The 23,265-nt window shown below is 29.9% G+C and overlaps 1 protein-coding gene across 1 annotated transcript in view; it reads left to right on the top strand.

Annotated features, from left to right (window-relative positions):
* Positions 1-23,265, top strand: part of LOC145318524 (sodium/hydrogen exchanger 4-like) — a 47,551-nt gene that overhangs the window by 6,173 nt on the left and 18,113 nt on the right. The window contains exons 2-4 of the mRNA XM_080159837.1: positions 10,117-10,215; positions 10,802-10,895; positions 22,991-23,065. Of these exons, the coding sequence (XP_080015963.1) occupies positions 10,117-10,215; positions 10,802-10,895; positions 22,991-23,065 (268 nt within the window). The remainder of the gene's footprint in view (positions 1-10,116; positions 10,216-10,801; positions 10,896-22,990; positions 23,066-23,265) is intronic.

Raw genomic sequence — 23,265 nt, 5'->3', positions numbered from 1 at the left:
TTCTATATTCATTCTGGTAGAGCATCATTAAACAATAAATATTTCCGCCAATCTGTCTAAAGATTTTAATCTAAATATAAGGCAAATCATCATAGGAATCATAATTTTAATTGATAGAATAATATAAAAACTCCATACAATCCGTTTCTATAGGATAATTGAATAAAAGATTTGCATTTCGATAATTTAGATAAGATAATGAAAAGTAATAATTTCATTCAAATTAGATTATTTTAATTAATTCTAATCATTTTAAATCAATAAGATCTTATTCTTCGTATAAGACAATTTTGATTATATTTTTAATAATTTGATTTAAATTTTGAAGATTTCAGCAATTTCATGTTTAAAATAATGAATTATAAATATACTTTTTGATCTTTTCTTTACTAATCTTTGAATAATGATCGCTTTTAGATTAAAGTACAACTTTCATAAATGTTTTTTGTTTTGTTTTCATTAAGGTAAAAAACCTAGACCTAAGTTCTAAAAATCACTTTGCTATGTAGTCCTATGGATTGGAATGATTCCTTAAGGCCAATCATTAGTAGATATTTAAATTATGTAAATACTAGATATTGAATATTTATACACGAAAAGTATAATAGCTTTAACAATTATTTGCGGTGTGCCCTGATATTTCCATTTTTATCTGGATAATTGGCTATCATTGTAGAAATTTTTTCAATTATGTTTCTGATTGGTGGCTTATCTGCTACTAATACTAATTTTAATTATATTCTTGAGATAATTTTAAGGAAATTTTTTAGTTCCATCAATTATTTACTACTAGCGGCTACGCCACCTAGAAGCCTCTAGGGGCACTTATGGTGGGAGGGGGGTGGGGTATTTGATCTGCATCCATTTCAATTTGAATTTTAAAAGAAAAAGTAATAGGGGTGTAATTTTTTTAGGAGGGTGGGGATACTCACCCCTAAAATAGATAAAAACCTTCCCTGTACATATAAGAAGCTTCACTGTAAAGGTTTAGTGTTTAGCGAGATTCTTCGCTACAGACAAAAAAAAGTACTACTTTACATAATAGGATTTGGAGTTTAAATTTCTTATGATGTTTGTACTGATTTTGACGTATCAATCAAACTGTTTTTTTGCAGAAGTGATTGCACACCTTAGCAAGTATTTAAGTGCTTAGATAGATTAGATTAGCTTTTCGGTTTAGCACAAACATATAGATACATATATATTTCATATCAATTAACTTTATTCCTGTTTCAGCCTGCGAATATACGCTTATTTGCCCATTGGCTTTTTCTTTGTGCTGGCCTTAATTTATTTTCATTCTTAATTGTCACGCACCTGACATATCAACACCCAACGTGAAGAATCATACTAATGTTTTTGATGCTCCTCGAAACAAATTATTCATGTGAATAAAGAAGATAAGTTGAGCAAGCAATAAAAATCAGTGAGGGATTGAATATATATATCTTAAAATTAATCTAATTCCTTTATTTACCTAAAAGCTTTAAGAGGAAGATTAATTGTGCATCCATCGTCCAATGCCTGTATCCCATAGTATTAATGTGTAATTATAATAAAACAAATTGCATTTAACTTTAATAAAGGAGCAATTGTCTTTTTTTACAGAAACAAAGAGATAAGCAAAGTAACTTGAAACAAACAATTTTCATCAATAAGTTCTGAAAGTTAGATGATAAAAAGCATCAGTTTTATTAAGTTATTTGGTTTTTATATACTTTTCCGGACCAATAGAAATTACTTCTCTACTTTATGTGCATTATTATACTGCTGACAGACAACCAACCGACGACCTTTTTCTTTCATACCTAACTGTGAATTATAAAAAAAAATACGCTTAGGGGTCTGACTCGAAGCCGATACCTTTCCGAAAGTTATCGGGCGATTTAGGTTCAAAAAATTATATGTTTTTCTGGGGTTTTTTTACTTCATTTTCTCCATAAAACAAAATCATTCTACAACTGCCCCGTTATTTTATGAGTTCTTTGTTTTAATGACATTTATAATTTGTTGATTAGATAAAAATAAAATAAAATTTCTATACATCTAACTTATATGCTTTGGTGATTTAAGATATTTAAAAGGGATAAAAATATGTTTTTTTTATGTAAAGTTCAAGAAAGCCTTATATTGGGTTAATATAGGCAATAAGTAACATATATCACTTATCAGACAAACAACCTTTTTGACCTTGGTTGCATAATCGGTATCAAAAGTTTTGATACCGATATGTAAATAAGTTGTCTCTTTGTTAAGGCATTATTATATTTATCGTCTAATATATTGTTGTTGTATGGTTTATAAATAGTTGCCTGACGCTTAAGAAAACCACATCAGATTAAAATTTTCTTCACGGTCCAGAACCGGTTTGAATAAGAAGAAAATTCTTATTTTTTTAATCATAAAATATTTGTCTTTCTTTTCAATTTAATAACCACGATTTTTACTAGAAATTTAATTCGTTGTAAGAGAGGCTTATGTCATTATTTAAAATTCTTTCAGAAAACAAAGAAGACAGCATCCAAAAGAAGCTCAACCTATCGAGTAGTCAGACAAACGTACATTAACAAATGTAGAGTAACAACACTTTAATATAATGTATATTCCGAATATTTAAAAAGGCAAATAATGTAGAGTTGCTGCGCTTTCCTATTTTTCCAACAGTTACAGGAATCATAATATCAATCATCATAAAATCGACAATACGAAAGAAATAGATTGGCCAACCCTGAATTAGGAAAGATTCGTTTTTAAGAAATAATATATTTTTTCTTGAAAATTAAAATATTATAAAGTTAATACCTAATGTCTAAATGAATTAATCAAAAAGCTTAAAAAATATCTTTAATAAAAATAGGCGTTAAATTAGCCTTAAAAGTTTAGAATTAGATATCTGATACTTCATCTATAGTTAGATAAAATCATTAGAAACGATTTAAAAATGTTATGTACAATGTACATATATATTATACATATACCGGCAAACTTATATAACACATAATACTTTAATTATTTCCTGTAAGCAACAATCCTATCAATCTATGGTGTTGTTATTTTATCAACATATTATGTTATTATATAATATTAACGTTTTATTAGCTATGATTACAAGATTGTGGTTATAATATCAACGTAAATTTGTTCAATTGTAAAAACTTATTTTTCCGTCGACTACAATGTCTCTCTATATGTAATAACAACCCAAAAGTTTAACAGGATAATTGAATAGAACTTTAAACAACAAGGATGACAACAACCATAAAAGCGAAGCTCTGCAACGGTATGATAGACGAATATTAACTCTTGTGAAGTGTTAGAACTGTATATACAAAATATAAATACATATGTTTTGACAAAATTATACGTAAATTTGTTGCAAAAATTCTTAAACACCGAATTCTGTTTAAGGACATACTGACATTTTTAGGACTTGAATATAGAGATGATTCGCTTATAATATTGTACCTTATTGTAATAGGAATCAGTTATCCAAAGATCAGATCAATCGGGTGATTATATCCCATAAAAAATGTTGTTAATAAAGTTAAAAAATCAGCATGTTTAAAATGAACGCACGGACATTATGGTAACGATTATAGAGCTGCTACGCTTTATAAATCGTACCTAACCTCTTACAGGAATTATCATGCAAAGTTTAAATTCGATAGGACAATTCTAACATGCCTAAATTAACGAAAAAAGCTATCCGTTACGGACGGACGGATAGACGGACGTACGGACGGACCGACCCTAATTACAGAAAAGCTTCGCTTTTCAAAATTAAAGATGTGCACCGAAGAAATGATTTTCTTAATAAGTATTAATGTATTTAATGCATTAAAAGATTTAGCCACTGCTACTATATTTTTATCCTTTGGGAAATTTTAGATACTTTCGAATTTTCAATATTATATTGAAAAATAAGCAAATTAGTTTTTATTCGAATTGAAACTGACCGCTTTAAAACCTGGATCATTCTATCAACTTACAATTGCATTGGATTAGTTTACTATATTGAGCTTAATAAAAAAGGGCATAGAAGATTGTTTCCAAAAACCAAACAACAATGGATTTATTATTACTTAAATCTTACATACAAAAGATTATCATGTACACTAATAAAGTGAAATTTGAAGCTGGCTAAAATATCGTTCGCCACATCCCCCGATTTACCCCATCCCCTCCCCGCCTACTGGATGAACAAACTGACCAATAAATGATGTCCATGTTAGCAGCCTAAATTGACGACATTTTTAGCCTGTCATAATATCCTCGTATATTATACATCCATTCAAACTACATACTTTGTCAGACACCCATAACATCTTGCAGGAGAAAGTTTACATGCAAAATTATCGCTTCAAGAAATATCTCAAACAGTTAGAAGTTTGAAATATTTCTTCTCTTTTCAAATGTTTAAATTAAGGTTAAAAGAGCTTTAAAATATAAAGTATTAACTAAAAGAAATAATTTACAACTGTTACTTCTTGAGAAAAAATGCTGAAGATTAAATTTATTTGGTTAATTTATCACTAAATCATAATGAAATTGTAATATTTCTTTCAAATTTTTCTATAGCTTAGAAAATTTCTTAAGAAAGATGGAATGTTTTCACCCACTAAACTTTCTTAAAAACAATTTTGCCTTATTATCCTTTCACCAAGACTTATTCAAGCAAAAAAAATAGTTGATTTTCATAGAACGCAGAATCTTGTACTTTTGATAAAAATTTCTAAAGATATCTTTAAGTAGATAAGAAGAAGATACATTTAAGATTAGGCGAATGATTTTATGAGATTAAGCAAGATATTGAACCAGATAAATCTAGTTAGTTTTTTTTTAGTGATTGCAAAGTATCTTAATGTATGTTATTAGCAGCCAAGATACTTAATAATTAAGATTTGGACGTCCGTTGAAGTCACTTACTAAAATAACTGTATCTTTCTTATTTATTGACTCATTTTGATGATCCTTAAGCCAAATTTGCTTAAAATTAAGTATGCCATTTATTTTTGGTGATCTGGTTAGCTTGTTATTGATGCGTCACTTTTGGAAATAATTATTCTTGTATAATAACTTTTACAGTAAAAGTAACAAGTTCTTTATATTGTAATTGAAACAAAAGAACTATTTCACATAAGATGAGTCTTCTCAACTTCAATATCATTATCCATTGAGAGAGTAGGGAAAGTTATTCTGATTGGCCATAAAAATCTAAGATGTAAGCTTATAAAGCTTTATAAAATAACCTTCTGTAAAGTTCTTCTAGAGACCATTAGGGGCTCAGCCAATAGTCAATAAAATTAACAAATAAATTCTTTGTTTAAAAGTAAAATATCTCTCAAATGGCTTCCAATCAGGTTGGTATATTTATGGGATTATTCTATGTGTCAATGTATTGGTTTTAGGCTATTTTTTTATGTGAAGTTAAGGACGAGACCGCTAGTTATGAAAAATTGTATCATCGTGTAGTTTGTTATTAATCAAAAGTTTGCTTTTTGCTAATTGTTTTGTATAATGCAAATCTATGTGGGTTATTGAAAAGGTCTTGGAAAAATCTTTACTAGATTTTACCAGAAATATAAATAGCAGAGCCCAGGCTATTAGCATCGCAGTTTTGAGTACAGTTTGGTCTTAGAACAGGTTTCTTGATGGCCTTTTTTATCTGTTCTTACAACTAGGGTGTGTCTGTCTGTGTTTATCTTAATAAGAATGTTAGATAGATAAAAGAGAAATTGTTTTGATTACCTGTTTTTAAAAATAAAAATGTTTATTTTTCTGACCTAAAAATACATAAACTCTATTAATTTTTTTTCTTATTATGATTATAATAAATAAATTAAAACTTTTTAGATATGTATTTACATATAAGTTCAAAGGTTTTATGATTTTTAAATATATAATTTATTGCAATTTAAGTTAACAATTAGGAATTATGTTCATCAAGTACATAGCTACCTTTATGCTAAATCAATCAGCTTTGAGGGTTGCAGAGCTAGGAAGGAGAAAATAAATAATCTTCCCCTTTCTCTTCATTTTGTCTGTTATTTTAAGTTACAGAGACATAATTTTGCTATTAATGAAGGAATAATTTATCTTCATTTTAACTATCCCCTGTAATAGGTATATAATACACAGACTTGTAAAGGTATTTATGTTGGTGGGTGGTTATTTCATGGTCAACTTTTGTACAGTACATATTATTTAGTATGGGTTTTATTAAGTTTTTCAGACATTTTCAAAAAGGTTTGTTTACTAAAATGTACATAACACTAAAATTTTTAAAACAAATAGTACTTTGAAATTTATTATTTTAGTGATTATTTGCTCTTTTACTTTTAAATTTTTGTACATTCTCAGTCTTCTGGGTGTCTGTCATCATTTATGTTAATTGATTTGTCTAAATTTACATACAAAGGCATATAGTAAGGTTTACCAGGGTGAGAGGGGACATTGGGCTGTTTTTTAAACTAGTCCAAAGTAACATAATAACGTTTTCTAATACGTTGGCTTACCAACTTTGTGGACTTTATTGAATTTTTCTTGGTTGGTTTATTTAACGTTTCAACCACCAATTGTAATCTTCAGAAGGGCCAATTTTGTGTATCATCAATGAGAATGTACATGAATTTTTTGGCCATTGTCTTATCCCTTTACATCCGTAAAAGTTTACTGTATACATCAAACGGTAGGGATAGTTGAAAGTTCAAGAGAAGAAATAGTTATCTTCAACCCAATGTTATGTCCTTTTTATTTGGCCCGGTATACTATTTGCTAGTTTCCAAAGTGAAAATTTAAAAATTGAATTATTCCTATTTTCCAAAAATTTAATTATTATGTATTACATTGTATTATATGAAGTAAACAAATTTTAACTTTATTCCTCAGACAAATATTTAATTCTTAAAAGTTTAAACAATATTGTTTTAAATTATTTAGTCTTTTAGCTAGAAACAATAACTAAAATATCCAAAGAAAAAATTATTTAATTATTTAATTGTTACCAAAAAAGAAGAAAATTATCAATAATTGATATTGCTCTTGCCTTGGCCGCAGGGGTACCAACCCCCCCCCCCCCCCCCACCCCAGAAGATTGTGTAAACCATATTACTTATTAATTTATTTAATGCTTATAAAAAGTCATTTCCATACTATTTTCAATTTTAACTGGAGGGTTCTGAAAAGCAGAACTCATTTAACTCAGTGGTTATAGAGATCTTAAGCTTCATCCAGACAGATTACCAGACGGACTGACAGATAGAAAAAAATGGATAAATTTAGAGGTATATTATTTAATTGTCAGAGTATATATCTTTGTTTTCACACTTTACTTTTTTTAGACAATTAATTACAATTACCAGGCTTATCTTTTTATTGTCTGAGTTTAGCTTTTTTTGTAACTCTTTTTAATTTTTATTTATTTAATGATTAATCAGTGTTGACAAATTTAAAAGAATTTCTCTATCTTTCTCTTACACTAGCCCAATTTATCTATCTATTTATCACCTTAAAAAGTGCTAGCAAGTACAAATACTAAAGATAGTTTTGAGTTCATACACCTGACAAATTCCACATCACAATTTCCCTGAAAAAAATGTGCCCTACAGACAGACAATATTTGAAAATTTAATACTAGTCGCTTCAGTAAACGTTTAATTTTTGTTTTTAAAAAAGTGAAATTAATGTATCCCTAGTGCGATAAATTTTAATTTTGACCTAATCACATAAATAATAGTCAAAAAAAAATCTAGCTTCCCTGTCAATTGTAGGCCAATTAGTCATCTGTGCTAAGATCACTGGGCATTTGAACACGCACAATTTTAGCATCATTAAAATGTGAAAATGTCTATTCTGTGAAAATTACTCCAAGTTCACGCTTTGGTAAAGCAGAACCTTCATGACACGGTTTCAATTTTTTTTAGTATTTTTAAATAGTGATGCTACTCTATACGGAATTTATATCTGTATGTCTTTTTTATTCCATTCGACAAGAAAGATAAGATCTTATTAAAATTAACCAATTTATCACGATTCTCTTTAAATTTTCCAGTAACTTATGTTCAACTTATAATTACATTTTTTCCATTTTTGTAAATATTTTTTTTCTCACTAAAATGAAATATCAATGTATTCCAAACTCAGATTTAACTACATAACCCTATCCAAACCAACAGCATTTTTTCGACTTGATTGGCCTGTATTGACTATTGTCATTTTTAAAGTCGTCATAACTGACATTTCGTTTAATAATGTCATTATTTGTAATTCTTATGATGAAATTTTGCCTGGGTGTACTTTACAAATTAAAGAGCTTTATCTGCATATTGCATGAAATATTTTTGACTAGTTTTGTCCAAATATCCTTGGGTGCATAGTGCATGACATGATGACTCAAAATATGCGATAAAACCAAGGCCAACACTTTTATATCAATACTTTTTATGCACACACACACATGCACACACATGCACACGGACTACCATTATCTATTGATTTTGAAACTTGTAGCGCAGCCTCCTTATGGCTATTCTTCATGTTCTAAATTAAGAAACAGCCGAATGACACTCATTGATGTAGTCTGATGTAGTCATAGTGATAAATAGTGCATAAATATCTCTAGAATATGAATCTTTAAATGATATTCTGAAGAATAGAAATTTTAAAACGCATATTATAAGTACAAATGAAAAGAAATTGTTTTACTTTTAATTGCATAAAAATAGGTATACATTGTCATTTTTTATACAGATAAAACATATTACTAAACATTTATGAAGTATGTCAATATTTTCTAAATGAAAACACTTCACGTTCGTCAGTCTGGTCCTGTTAAGATTTGTTCATTTTGAAGTATATTCAATGAAAAAGCTTAACTACTTTTTAAAAAATTGACCAAAATGAATTTATTCAAAGTCATTTTTTTTGCTGTAGCTATTAAACAACATTCTAGAAAGGGTAGTACAATGGATGAAATGAAAATTAGTGAACAATACTGTTTTCTCTTTATAGCTTTTACTTCCTGCTTTATCATTCTTTTTTTGTTAGGATCTTTTCTTTAAGAAAAAAAGTGTACAAATTCTTTCAAGTTTAACTCAAGGTGGCTAATTGGCTTTCTTTGCTTCAGGGATAGGACAATCAAAAGAAAAATACATTCTTTATGTCTTTCAAAGGATATGACAATGAAGATAATAATATTCAAAATCCCATTTACCTTTCCCTTTATTAGTGTATTCTGTCTGTGTGTCTTATGTGAGGAGGGTATAGTTATTTTAGCCAGCTACAAGTTTTAATTTAATAGAGTAATGATAATCGGCCGTAAGATCCATGTCATAATAAATCCATTCTCTTAAGAATGTTTTTACTGATGATCAAGACCGGACAGTAATTCTTAACACTATTTTTTGTAAAATAAACATCTCTTTTATGTTTTTCATTTTTTTCTTCAGATCCTGCCCATGAATAAAGCATAAGAGTCCATTTTGGTTGATACAATTGTACAAACCACTAATACCTTTTCTGAAGATTTTGTTTTCAAGTTAGTGATAACGTACTATAGCTAACTTTTTGAAAAGAAATACAACAAGTCATTTTTGCAAATTTCTCAGTTGTACAAATCCAATTTACTGTACATGTTATTTTTGTAATGGATATTTAGATATTTGCCCCCAGTTTTTTTTAATAACATATTCCATGTATAAAATGACACAATCTCACGTGTATAAGACTGTATTGAAAAGCTTGAACCAAAAGGAATGTAAAACATATCTCTTGTGTCTTCCCTGTTGTTTAGATAGTTATGTTAGAAATGGTATCTAATGCTGATATGCCAATCGTGTGATGTTAAGGGTGATTGTTTTATGGACAACTATTCATGAACAAGTTCAACTTTTTTTCTTTATTTATTTGCAGACTCAGGACTTTTAAATAAGTTTCACAATCATTCACATCATTAAGCGAGGTTTTAAAAGGTACCTTGTTGTATATTCTTCCTCTATTATTTTCGTACAATGTGTGATGAAAAAGAATTGTTGCGTACAAAACCCCTAAAATATGAAACATACACTTTCTAGGTATTTTTGTTTTTAAACTTAATGTAATAAAATTATTTTATTTCAGAGCGCCGCCGCCGCAGATGGTCATGGGGCCGTCGCAGTCGCTGGAGCCCATGGTGAAGAAGGCAAGGGTCATGGTGAACACAAAGAAGATCACAAAGGAATGGATTACATTTAATTATGTTCTCTTTTTCGCGCGTTTTTGTGCGCGGCACTAACTGTTCAGGACTAAGCTTGTTTTTATGATTTGCATTGAAAGCTATGCAGGCAGCCAAGCTGTTGAACTGATACCAGAGCTGGATCTTTAAATCATTTTAGTGGTGAGCCAGATCGGGGGCCAATCACAGCGCGTCATTTCATTAAATGCTGTGCTCTCATTGGTGGAAAGTTGGCTCACCCCGATCTGGCTCTCCACTAAAATGATTTAAAGATCCAGCTCAGTATTAAAGGTGATTAAAGAAAGTAATGATAACTTTGCAATTTTGCCTTTCTCAAATTTTTGTACTATTACAACAACAGATCTATAGTATAGATAACTACCCCCCTCCCTTTTCCATGACCTTTTTCGTCTGCTAGCAAATTGTTTTCTGCTTTTTGACTGTGTTAATATTCCCGACACCATTGGTTGAATTTCAAAGGTTGAGGTTTGGCACAAGGTCAGTGTGATGGGGAGATACAGTTATTTAACTCCTTCTACCTTTTTACTTTAATATTAAAACAATGAAAAAATAAATCCAAATCCGCAAGGACACGAATACCACGTCTTCCATGTTGAGTTTGAGAGAGTGGAGATACCTTTTATCATTGCTCTGTGGATTTTTGTCTCATCCCTGGCTAAAATAGGTAAGCTGATACTCTTGCATGATTTCTTTATGAAATTTTAAATAAGAAAAAAATAATTTAAACTAAACATTTATCGCCATGATGTATTTCTTTTCATTGCAAAAATAGGCATGTTTACATATTAATGATTGCTTGATGATTGAATGTTTTATTATAGATATAAAAATTTGGCTTTTTGACATCCGAATTTGATTTGGGGAGAAAAGATTATATAATGATTACTCTAATTGTTCTATTTTTTCTAATGTATCTTACAAATTAACCTTTGCTTTGCTGCGAAGTTTAAACAAAGCTTACATTGTCTGATCTTTTTAAAAGTTGGTATAGACATAATAGGAGATTTGCTTGAAATTTAAATAAATGATATAAAATTAAATCTTAATATCTTAGTTTTAACAAAATTAGTTAAGCATCAAACTTAACCCAACCATATCTTAATTTAGTTAGGTACTCATATATCTATCTATCTAGATGAATATAAGATTAAGTCTTGCTATATTTATTAATGCTTTATTTCTTGCGTTCCTTCTCTATCCTTTATCCTTTATGCGTATTTATTTACATTTTCTCTATATCATCATTTTTCTTTCCTAATATATTTGTTTAATTATCGCATATATATTTCTCTCATTCGATTTTAATATATCTATCTATCTACCTAATAATTGTAAAACCACAAAAGAATTAAAAACAGTTTTTATGCATTTTTTCATTGGAACAAAGAAATCATAAACACACACAGAATCAATTTTTGTACACTGACAAGAATGATTTTGTTCATAGTTGCATGGAATAATTAGAGACGGTGATTTGAAACATAAATGTAGCATATTATTTATCATCTTCTTGCTAAAATAACTATTAAATTAAGACAACAAATAATGTTTGGGACAAATTATTGTACAATACAATGTCTCTACCGATATTAGACCAATATTGCTTTCAAAGACAGAAAAGTTTTGATCTACAAAAGTTATATCCATTGGTTCAACAGTCAACGGTATGGAAGTTTACAAATTTTATTTGAATCATAAATGACAAAGAAAATTAAATGTATTTTATAGTTGCTACGAATCTTTTTTAAAAAGAACTGTTAAGGCGTTAAAGGTGAGTGAATAAGTAAATGAAGCAGGCAAATAGACAATTGAATTAAGTTTAAGAAATGGTTTAAGTTAACTTATTATTTGAGTAATTAACAAGGATAAAACATCCATTATAACAAAGCCTAACAAATTCGAAAATCTAATAAATGAATAAATGCAATTTCACAGCAAAAAAATGCTGAAGAAAAAAATCGATTTTGTAGTTTGAAAAAAACTTCATTTGCTGTAGAATACTTGATAAATTAACTGGAATTGCCTACCATTAAACTTGATTGCAGAGATGCCATGCTTAAAATATTGTTCCTAAGTTCCTAACCATCATAGTCTCACGTCTAAATAAACCGTTTCTGCTTAATCTAAATATAAAATATCTACTATATAAATAGACAGGCAAATTAATCTATCAATCAATCAAAAAATGCACGACACAGATTTTTAAAGGCAATGCTTTAGTTTTTAATAATTAGGTTAGGTTCGCACGCACAGTTTATAATCGTAAGTCATTATGTAACAACTGCAGCTACTCTAATTAAAAAGTCAATAATATTTCTTCTAAAAAACTGTGTTGCCGATCAAAATCATAATTTTGTTTCTATTTTAACAATTACATTTACAAATTATGTACTGTATTGCATAAAAACAATACACTTTGTTCTATTAATAATAATTTTACTCTCTGTTTTGAGTTTACAGCTATCATGCATATACCCTATTTATCAAATTTAAAATCCGCAAATATACAAGGTTGGCTCGTTATTAATGTTGTCATCCTTGTGTTAGTAAAATTAAATAGAGCAGTTTCATAATTTTTATTTACTGTTACTGTACTTTTCATTGAACCGTAACAAAATTAACAAAAAAAATGTGTGTATAGTTTCATAAAATAAAAAGTTTAGGAAAGGCATTAAATATGGTTCAATTAAAAAAATACCCATACCTAACCCCTACCCCTTTTTAAAAGCGAAGCTTTTCTATGATTAGGGTCGGTCCGTCCGTACGTCCGTCAATGCAATGTATATAATTCAAATGCTTTTTGATTCGCCTTCGTTTGGCACGATGACCTCATCAAGATTTGTTTGTCACCAAAATTCTTAAAATAAAATAAAAATCTGGGAAAACCAAATGTAGAAAAACATTCAATTTTATTAAGAAAATTAATTAATTTAAATATTTAGGATATAATTATGTAAACCTTTTAAGGGCTTGTCACATCGGGGATTATTTCCAATATATAAAACATTTTCGCAGTTTAAAAATAAGTTTTGTCTTTTCAAAGCCATATATAAGTAGCTAAAAACCTGCCGAGTACCAATAATATAGTTCCTCAAATTTATATATTTATTGGTATAGCCATTTACAAGATTTTAACGGACATACATGAGCGTAAACATACAACTTACTACTTTTAAAGGTAAGTTTTCTTTTTTGTCATGTTTTGTAAAAGTACTTTCATGGAAAAGTCTCAAACATTTACCTCTTTTTAACATTGCCTATATTTTCTCTCCTACAAATAAGGCTTGGAAAGAACATTATTCTTAGGCAATTTGATACGCACTAAACTTTATAAAACATTGTTTAATGTACTATTCAGTTAAAGACAAATATTCTAAAAAACAAGGATGACAACATCTATAAAAGCGAAGCTCTGAAATGGAAGGACAAACGAACATTAACAATTGTAGATAGTCAGAACTGAATTAGCAGAATATTAATGCATCAGTACAAATAATATTGTAAGTAAATTTGTTGCAAAACTGCATAAATAGATGATAATGATTAAGGACATACTTACATTTTTGGAACTTGTTTATAGAGATGGTTTGCTTATAACATTGTACCTTGTTGTAATAGGAATCAGTTTTTTAAAAAATCAGAAGAATCGGATAATTTTAACATACAAAAATTTATTGTCAAAAAAGTTAAAAATCGACATGTTTCAAATGTACGTACGGAGATTCTGGTATTGGTTATAGAGTTGCTACGCTTTCTAAATTGTACCTAACTACTACAGCAATCATCATGCAAAGTTTGGAATCGATAGGACAATTCTAACCTGTTTAAATTAACAAAAAAAGCTAACTCTCTGTAACGGACGGACGGACCGACCCTAATTATAGAAAAGCTTCGCTTTTAATAATTATAGAAAAGCTTCGCTTTTAAAAATTTGGGAATACTTGCGAATTGGAGAAATTATCACCTTATCACTGCCAACTCAACTTGGGGTCAGACTTATTACATATTAACAACTTTTTATTGATCTTTCTTTATCAGAATGTATTTTATGGAAATCAGTTTAACCTGTTAAAATATCTTTGCACTTTTCATTGTCACTTAATGTCACACGTCTGATATAACATTTTTTACCATGAATTAATTTAAAAACATCTACGACAATTAGAGAAAGTATATCATTATTTTTATTAAGTTTTCAGATTAATATCTTCCCCTTGTGGCTAATTTTCCATGTACTATTGTTTACTATGGAAAGATTTGGTACCTTATTTGCTTTCTCAGAAAAGATTTTTTCCCCCCAGCTCTCCCCATTATCTTGAAATAAATTTAGTTAATTTTCATTTGTTTATAACGTTTAGTCAGGTCATGTTAGGTTATATAGTGTACTTAGTAGTCCCGAAGGGCACCTTGCAGGGTTGAGATTTCCGCAGGGGTTAGGCATATGAAATAAAATCCTTCACCCCCCCCCCCCCCCCTCTGGGCATTACAATATGTCTGTACGTCCGTTCGCCAAGTACCATGAACGATATTGTATTTATTTTACTCTAATTATACCTTATTTATTTTGTCCTCTAAAATAAATTCTTTTGAATTTTCTTCATCTTTTAGTACTTTTTTTGTACTTTTTTTATCTGCTGAAAATTTTAGTTTTATCTTATGCAATCAGATTTTAACCTAGACTTAACAAATTTCTTTTGGATAAGAATTATATAAATATAATCATTTCCCCTAATTTCTTAAATTATAAATTCTATAAAAGTCCGTCCTAGTATGTAGTAAACAATTTTGAAATGCCTGTTTTCAATGGTTTTCTAAACAAACTGACATAAGAATAAACATTTTTTTAAAGCTAGCAAACAAATTTCATGTTGAGTGTTAACAGGTTAATACTAGCCCAAGATATGTTTTTTTTTCGGTGTTGCTTCGAAACTGATTAATATCCGCAGAAATAAAACCAGTTCTCAGCCATACTGAAAAATCATGGATAGAATCGTATTTCAGATAATTGTCCACGAATACTAAAATAACAATCATAATACTAAAACCCCAAGGGGCCAAAAGCTTAGGCTAACAAAACTGGTTTCAATCTTATATATTTTTTTAAATTTTGATATCTGAAGAAAGCTGTCTATAATACGATGCGATATATATTAATTATTTTTTTTTAAATAAGATAATCTTATTGCAAAGGACAAATATTGTACTTCTTTGGATCTTTGCCTTCATATTTTGAATCACAAAAAATATCCCATACCTATTTTTCTTTGACTTTTTTATTTGTTTAAAAGAACAATGTTCCATTAGGGTATTTTGTTGCCCCATTCACAGCCATGCTGTGACCAGTTCTCAAAACACAAAAATCAGATTCCGGAGGAATCGAACCATACATATTTAGGGACACACTCCCATTATCAAAATACCAAAATCAGATTCCGTAGGAATCGCATATGACCTATTCTTAGGATTTTTTATATCCATTCTCAAAAATAAAAATCAGATTCCGTAGGAATCGAAACCAACCATTACACCTTGTTCACTTAAGTACACGATATGATTATTATTAGGGTATTCTTGTCCTTTTTTGGACTTTTCTTTGGTTTTTTTTTGGATTTTTTGGATTGGACCAAGTGTTATCGCGAAATTTGCCGTTATCCTGTAATTATTGGTGTGGAGATGTCCTTAAAACCCGGACAAAACTCCACTCTATAATGAAAATAATTTGATATAAAGGAAACTGTCTATTTGGAGCTGAAAAGGGATCTCAACGGGAATAGCGACTCCTTATGGAGGTTTTGGTTCCTTAATTGTTCCGAATTCACGCTTGGAGAAGTTGCAACTGATAGTAGGAGGATGTCTGAAATACACAGCAAGATATTGTTTCATTGTTAAGATTATTATTTATTTGCACATATAACATTGTATCGGCTTGGCAAGCGTCAAAGTACACCAGTGGCTCCACAACCCTTAAAGGGTTATGCCAACTATCTGGTACAATGTTGCATGGAATTTTTATTGTAAAATATTGTCTCCATTCAATTTAAACTGGCCTGGTAACTAGGTGGAGATGAAGTTCGGCCAATTCCATGCTAGGTACTTAATAATTGTTATTATGTATATTATTATCTAACCTGCACCAAACACAACAAACCAGATGAATCAAACAAATCAAGCATAGTAACATAATTTATAATATATATCTAATAAAATATGTTGTACCTTTGAGGAAAATAAATCTTATCTTATCTTATCTTATTTGAAACGCCTTGATGTACTATTAGGGCCGTGGCTAGTACAATATGGCAATAACCTGAGTTACGTAAGCAAATTATACAACTTTTAAGAAAGATTTTATTTTGATATTTTTAACTCCCCCCCCCCTCTTCAAAAACATTTGTTATTTTTTAAGGTTAGTTCAAAGAGACAAACCAAGAATTAAGCCTTATTATGTACAACAATTTTGTGAGCAAAATTTAATTAAATTTATATACTTATAATTAATTATATTTAAGGCTTTTCAAATAATAACATTTCAACTACAGTCTGTTAATAGCAAGTTGACAGGGAAAACTTGTAGAGTGGTACACTACTAAAAAGGGGGGGGGGGTCTTTTTTAACTAAAGAGAAAATTATTGAAATCATTGAGTACATTACATACTTTCTCTTTACCTTTTTTGGTGATGGATAAATGGTTACAATTTTTCAATATACCACACTCATTTTTCTTTTTAGAGTAAAGTTCATAATCTAAACAAACAGGTTATATTCCATCATAAAAACTCCTCCGCCGCTCCTTGTTATATCAGCAAGAAATTTAATATAGCAGTTGAACCAATCAAGACATATCTTTTCTTATAGGATAAAAACTAATCGATATAATGTCTCTAAATTTTGTTAATTCAAGAAAGTTGAGTCTGCCCGTACAAATAATGAGACCATTTTCCTAACTCCCCTATTCAAGAAAGTTGAGTCTGCCCGTACAAATAATGAGACCATTTTCCTAACTCCTCTATTCAAGAAAGTTAAGTCTGCCCGTACAAATAATGAGACCATTTTCCTAACTCCCCTATTCAAGAAAGTTGAGTCTGCCCGTACAAATAATGAGACCATTTTCCTAACTCCTCTATTCAAGAAAGTTAAGTCTGCCCGTACAAATAATGAGACAATTTTCCTAACTCCTCTATTCAAGAATTAGTGAAGTCTGCCCGTACAAATAATGAGACCATTTCCCTAACTCATCTCTACAAGAAAGTTAAGTCTGCCCGTACAAATAATGAGACCATTTCCCTAACTCATCTCTACAAGAAAGTTAAGTCTGCCCGTACAAATAATGAGACCATTTTCCTAACACCTCTATTTCTCTACAAGTGGTGATGAAATTACATCTACTATGCTAAACAAAGCTGATTTCTACATTTACTTAAAACAAAAATAACAGCTTAATTCAAGCTTGTATACCCATTTCTTTACTGTGATAATTGTAAAAATGATTGATCTTGGAAGTCTTTCAGTACCAAAAAGGGATTACCATAGTCTATATATAATTAGTTGAATGTTGCACCATATTTTCGCCTACTCTTACAAGCTGACTAATTTCATGATACCTTACATCCGCCCCTTTTACTCCTAATGGATGAAAGTACTGACTAACATATGGGGCCTAAAGTAAGAATGTAAATTGACAGCAAAATTTTCCTTGTCATAATATCCACATATATTAACTCCATTATTACCATGTACTTTTGTCTAGGTAGTAACACTATCTCACATCTATAGTACTAAAAATAAAAATCCAAACATTTACTATAAGACTCAAATTTGGTTGACTCATAGCATTTAAAAGTAAAGCACACTACATCTAAGTCAAAGATACTAGAAAGGTCTCTACGAGGAACTAAGCTTTTGTACTTTTGTTTTTATTTTCTCTTTGAATAGTTCTACTTCTATCATGAAAACTCAAAATTAAGACAATAAATGTATAAGTAGCAAGTACAGATGTATAACCCATTCAACTACCTGCCCCAAGTTAAATTGCTTTCTGTTTTTTTTTTGTATGACTTGTTTATATTTCCGACACATTAGAAGAGTTAGAAGGGTGGGAAGGGTTACATGAGGCTCATACACCCTCTATACTTTTACTTTATTTTATGATTATTTCATGATGGTTTAAGCAGTAAATTTGTTTTTTTAGCTTTTTACAAAAATTTTGCCTTAATTTGATATTTTATTGGATTTTTCTAGATTTTATTGTAAATTAATAATTTGCTAATTTGAAAGCTTTACTTTTGTTAATTATTGTTTATTTTATTTTTAATAAAGATACAAAACATTGTGCCCGATGTTGAAAAATGACGTAACGATATAACATATTTCCGCTTGGATAATTCATAATCATGTATTTTACCATTTTAGTATATTCATAAATATGGGAGTTTTTTAGTAATACAGCTACTCAATTATATGTTGTCATAAGAACAAAAAGAGAAATTAAAATGGTTCGAAACTACATTGCTATTCTTTTAACACATGGGCAAAGCAAGCAAATATTATGTACTTTCTAAACCAAAATTAGTCGCCTTCGCAAACAGTTTTTTCAACTTTCTAATCCTATTATAACTGGGTAATTTACAATTTTGAACCATAAAATGGATTCAGAATATATTTGGATAATATGACAGGGGAAAAATTGTCGTAAATTTAACATGGACATAATTTATTGGTCAGTTCGTTCATCCAGTAGGAAGGGAGGTGATGGGGTAAAGTGTGTGGATGAGGGGAATCGTTATTTTAGCCAGCTACAAGTTTTATTTATTAGAGTACTAATAATCTGGTGTAAGATCCAAGTAATAGTAAATCTATTACCATAAAGCGTATACAAAGTATACGGATCTCGAATAGAAATGAATTAATTTAACCCTTTACAGTCGGGCCCCTTGCCGCACCTTAATCAGTCGGGGGGGGGGGGGCGTTCAACGCCCCCCCTTATTATCTCAGTTCCTATTAGAGCTAGAGGGCTAAATTTTTTTGTACAAGTCCCCTGTTTGATAATGAATTTCCGACCTTTTATAAGTCTAAGTAAATTTTCGCTTCCTTCACCCTTTTATTTAACAACCTTTGTTTTCAGGTCTTTTTTTACTTAAAAATTTCAAACGGCTGTAATTTTCTTATTTTTGAAGCTAGAAGAAAAGTTTTTTTCCAGAAAATGTTTATTTTTATGTAAATTTTACATTAGAAATATCAAAATATAAATTTCAGCGGCCGCAGCTGTATTTGGCAGCTGCCAGCCGCCGCAGTCGGCGGTCGGCGGGAAAACGGCGGCGGATCTTCATGAAATTTTAATACGTTATGTAGACATGTAAGAAAAGCTTAAGTTTTAAATTTGAAGTCTCTAAGTCAAAAATTGCGGCCACAGGAGCCTTTTAAAGATTTCTGGAGACCTGGAGGATCAGGACCTGCAGGATCATACCTGGAACCTGAAAGTGACTTGAACACCTGTATTTCATATAAGGATGTACTACTAGAGGATTTTTTAGTATTTTGGTATGATAAAATGCTTTGTTTTAGTCAAAAAAAATATTTTTGCTCTTTACCTGGATGACCCTGCCAGGTTTGCTGGCATCCTGTGCCCGCCAGGATGGAGATATTCAAAAAATTTCAACTCTCAGTTATGTGTCATACCCATACTTAAAAAGTCAAGCAGTTTGGGCTCTTTATCTTTCACACACAGAAAATGAGATAGAAAAAACCGGATGGGGGGGCGTTCAACGCCCCCCCCCCCGACCGTTAAGGGTTAAGAAGCTACGCCATATTTTTAAAAGCGAAGCTTTTCTATAATTAGGGTCGGTCCGTCCGTCCGTCCGTACGTCCGTCCAAGATAGATAGCTTTTATTCGTTAATTTAGGCATGTTAGAATTGTCCTATCGATTTCAAACTTTGCATGATGATTCCTGTAGTAGTTTGGCACGATTTAGAAAGCGTAGCAACTCTATAATCATTACCAGAATGTCCGTACGTCCATTTTAAAAATGTTGATTTTTCTACTTTTTTAACAACAAATTTTCAAGTGTTCTAATTATCCGTTTGATCTGATTTTTGGTATATTGATTCCTGGGACAACAACGAACAATATTATAAGCGAAGCAACTCTATAATCAAGTCCAAAAATGTAAGTATGTCCATAAACATTATCCTGCTTCAAGCAGTTTTTTCAACAAATTTACTTACAATTTTGCTTCGACTCTAATACTTTTAAATTCTGATTATTCAGTTCAGATACCATACAAGTGTTAATGTCCGTTTGTCCTACCGTTTCAGTGCTTCGCTTTTATGGATGTTGTCATCCTTGTTAAAGAATACATTCCTTTGAATTATAAACAACACATTTCAGCTCTTCTATAGAATTCTAGTTGAAAAGAAGAAAAAACAATGACAAAAAAAGATAGTAAGAGGATAATCTTGAGTGTAATTACTTGACCTAGTTATTTAGAAGCTACAGTATTAAAAACAAGGTCTACAACATACTATGCCCCTGCTCTCCATGGCTCCAAAGCTCTGGTTTTGGGTGGAGTACTAAAAACTTAAGGAAATAAAAAACAAAACAAATAAAAGAGAAAATCTTAAAAGATACAAATAAAATATTCTGAAAAAAGATGGAACATCATTTTCATATTTTTTTTAATAGAATATTTAAATTTTGACATTTACATTAAAAATGTGAATTCGTTGAATAGATGTTTTAATCAATTCAATTAAGAAACAATAGGAGAATTCTTTCTTACATTGTTTTCTGTCTAATTAATGGATTTATTATTACCTGGATCTTATACCAGATTATTATATACTTTAATAAACATGAAGCTGACTAAAATAACGATCCACCCACATACTGGATGAACGAACTAACCTATAAATGATGTCCATGTTAGCAACCTAAATTGACGATAATTGCCCCTGTCACAATATCCACGAATATTCTACATCCATTTGTCTAACTTACTCTCGCCCCACTCACAAAATAAGTCCCTATATCTCCTTTTCGTTGTGTGTCGTCCCACTATTTATTTTCAAATCAATCTATCTATATTATACATATAAATCATGCTTTTTATCAAAATATCTATTTCGATGTTTCTCTCTTTCTCTTTCTTACATTATCTATTTCTAAAAATTATTTTGTATTGTTTTTTCTTCTTCTAAATCTAAAGTATAAGTTACATGCATAAATATTTGATTGATATCCTAATCACAACAAACAACAAAAACATTGTTCACAAAAAAAATCAACAAAAACCTTTTCAATACACTTGAAGTTTTTAGTCAAATTTGTCGGTTTTTCAGTTTATGATGGGATAGTATTACAATTTTTACATATTCAATAAAAAATGCGCATAAATTATAGCAGAAAAGAGCTGGATTTTTTGTGGTATTTACTTTTGATCTATCCTATTATTTTCATGGAGGTTGAGAACAATGGCAAATAAAATAATCTTCCATTCTTCCTTCCAATTATTTATTTACCAGCTAAAAAATATAATTTCTCCCATTAGAATTAGGAGAACGATTAATCTATCGTCCAAATTCCTATCTCTGCATTCCCTGAATATATTACATCATAAACCAGCGGAAAGGAATATTATTCCTCAAAACAAATAGAAATGAAAATAAGGATGACAACATCCATAAAAGCGAAGCACTAAAACGGTAGGACAAACGGACACTAACACTTGTATAGTGTCAGAACTGAATAATAAGAATATAAATGTATAAATGTCGAAGCAAAATTGTATGTAAGATTGTTGAAAAACTGCTTAATACAGAATAATGTTTATGGACATACTTACATTTTTAGGACTTGATTATAGAGTTGCTTCGCTTATAATATTGTACTTTGTTGTCCCAGGAATCAGTATACCAAAAATCAGATTATTATTCGGATTATTATTAGATCACATAAAAATTTGTTGTTAAAAAAGTAATAAAATCCACATGTTTAAAATGAACGTACAGACATTCTGGTAATGTTTATAGAGTTGCTACGCTTTTTAAATCGTACCTAACTACTACAGGAATCACCATGCAAAGTTTGAAATCAATAGGACAATTCTAACATGCCTAAATTAGCGAAAAAAGCTATCCGTTACGGACGGACGGACGGACCGACCCTAATTATAGAAAAGCTTCGCTTTTAACAGATTGTAAGTTTTTATGACATTGATATGTGGTAAAATTGGTGATCCGATCTTTTTAGGGTTTGTAAATTTAGAAAATTTTCTAAACAAAATCCTTGCTTTTAAATTTTCTGAAACTATGTCAATGTGCTTAACATATAATTATTCTTCACTTTTGCATAAAGTAGAAATGATAGTTTTTTTCTGTTAAAAGCATCACGTTAATAAAACATTGTTTTGATAATGATCTCTTTAAAGTTTTATAAAACTACTCTATAATTAAAATACTTAATTTTAGTTTTACGTTATTATTGTAAAGAAAATATTATCAAAATTGTTTTAAAAATTGCTTCATAACTTCCTAAAGTTTAGTTAATGCTCTCTTTTTATGATCTACTTGAATAAAACCGGTAATAAATCGCATGGATAGTCAATATTTTCCATGGTTTTACAGAGAACTATTCCACGAATAGAAAAATGAAACAACAAAACTGTAATTAATTTTATAATTTTCATTTTAATATCTGCGGAAAGCTGCCTATAATATGATGCGATAAATGATTATAAATGAGTATAATTTTTTTTTATTTTCTAGGATTTCACATGACACCGAAGCTGCACCACATCTTCCCAGAGTCATGTCTTCTTATTGTCATCGGTATCATTATTGGTAAGTTTTTCTTTTTGTTTTTTTTTGCAGATATCTTAAGAGATAAGACAATAGACGATAAATTGTTATACATCACCAATAAAAAGTTCTAGTATAAAACAAAAAAATAATTAAAGGAGCCAACATGTTTTAGCCAACGATTAAGATAACTTTTTTTAAACTTTGGGTACCAGTGTAATAAACAGAACAATGTCCCCATC

The sequence above is a fragment of the Acartia tonsa genome, chromosome 1, assembly GCF_053477335.1.
Source record: "Acartia tonsa isolate MP-2025a chromosome 1, ASM5347733v1, whole genome shotgun sequence".
Classification (NCBI taxonomy): domain Eukaryota; kingdom Metazoa; phylum Arthropoda; class Copepoda; order Calanoida; family Acartiidae; genus Acartia; species Acartia tonsa.
Note: the sequence above shows the minus strand (reverse complement) of the source record. Positions and strands in the feature narration are given on the sequence as shown.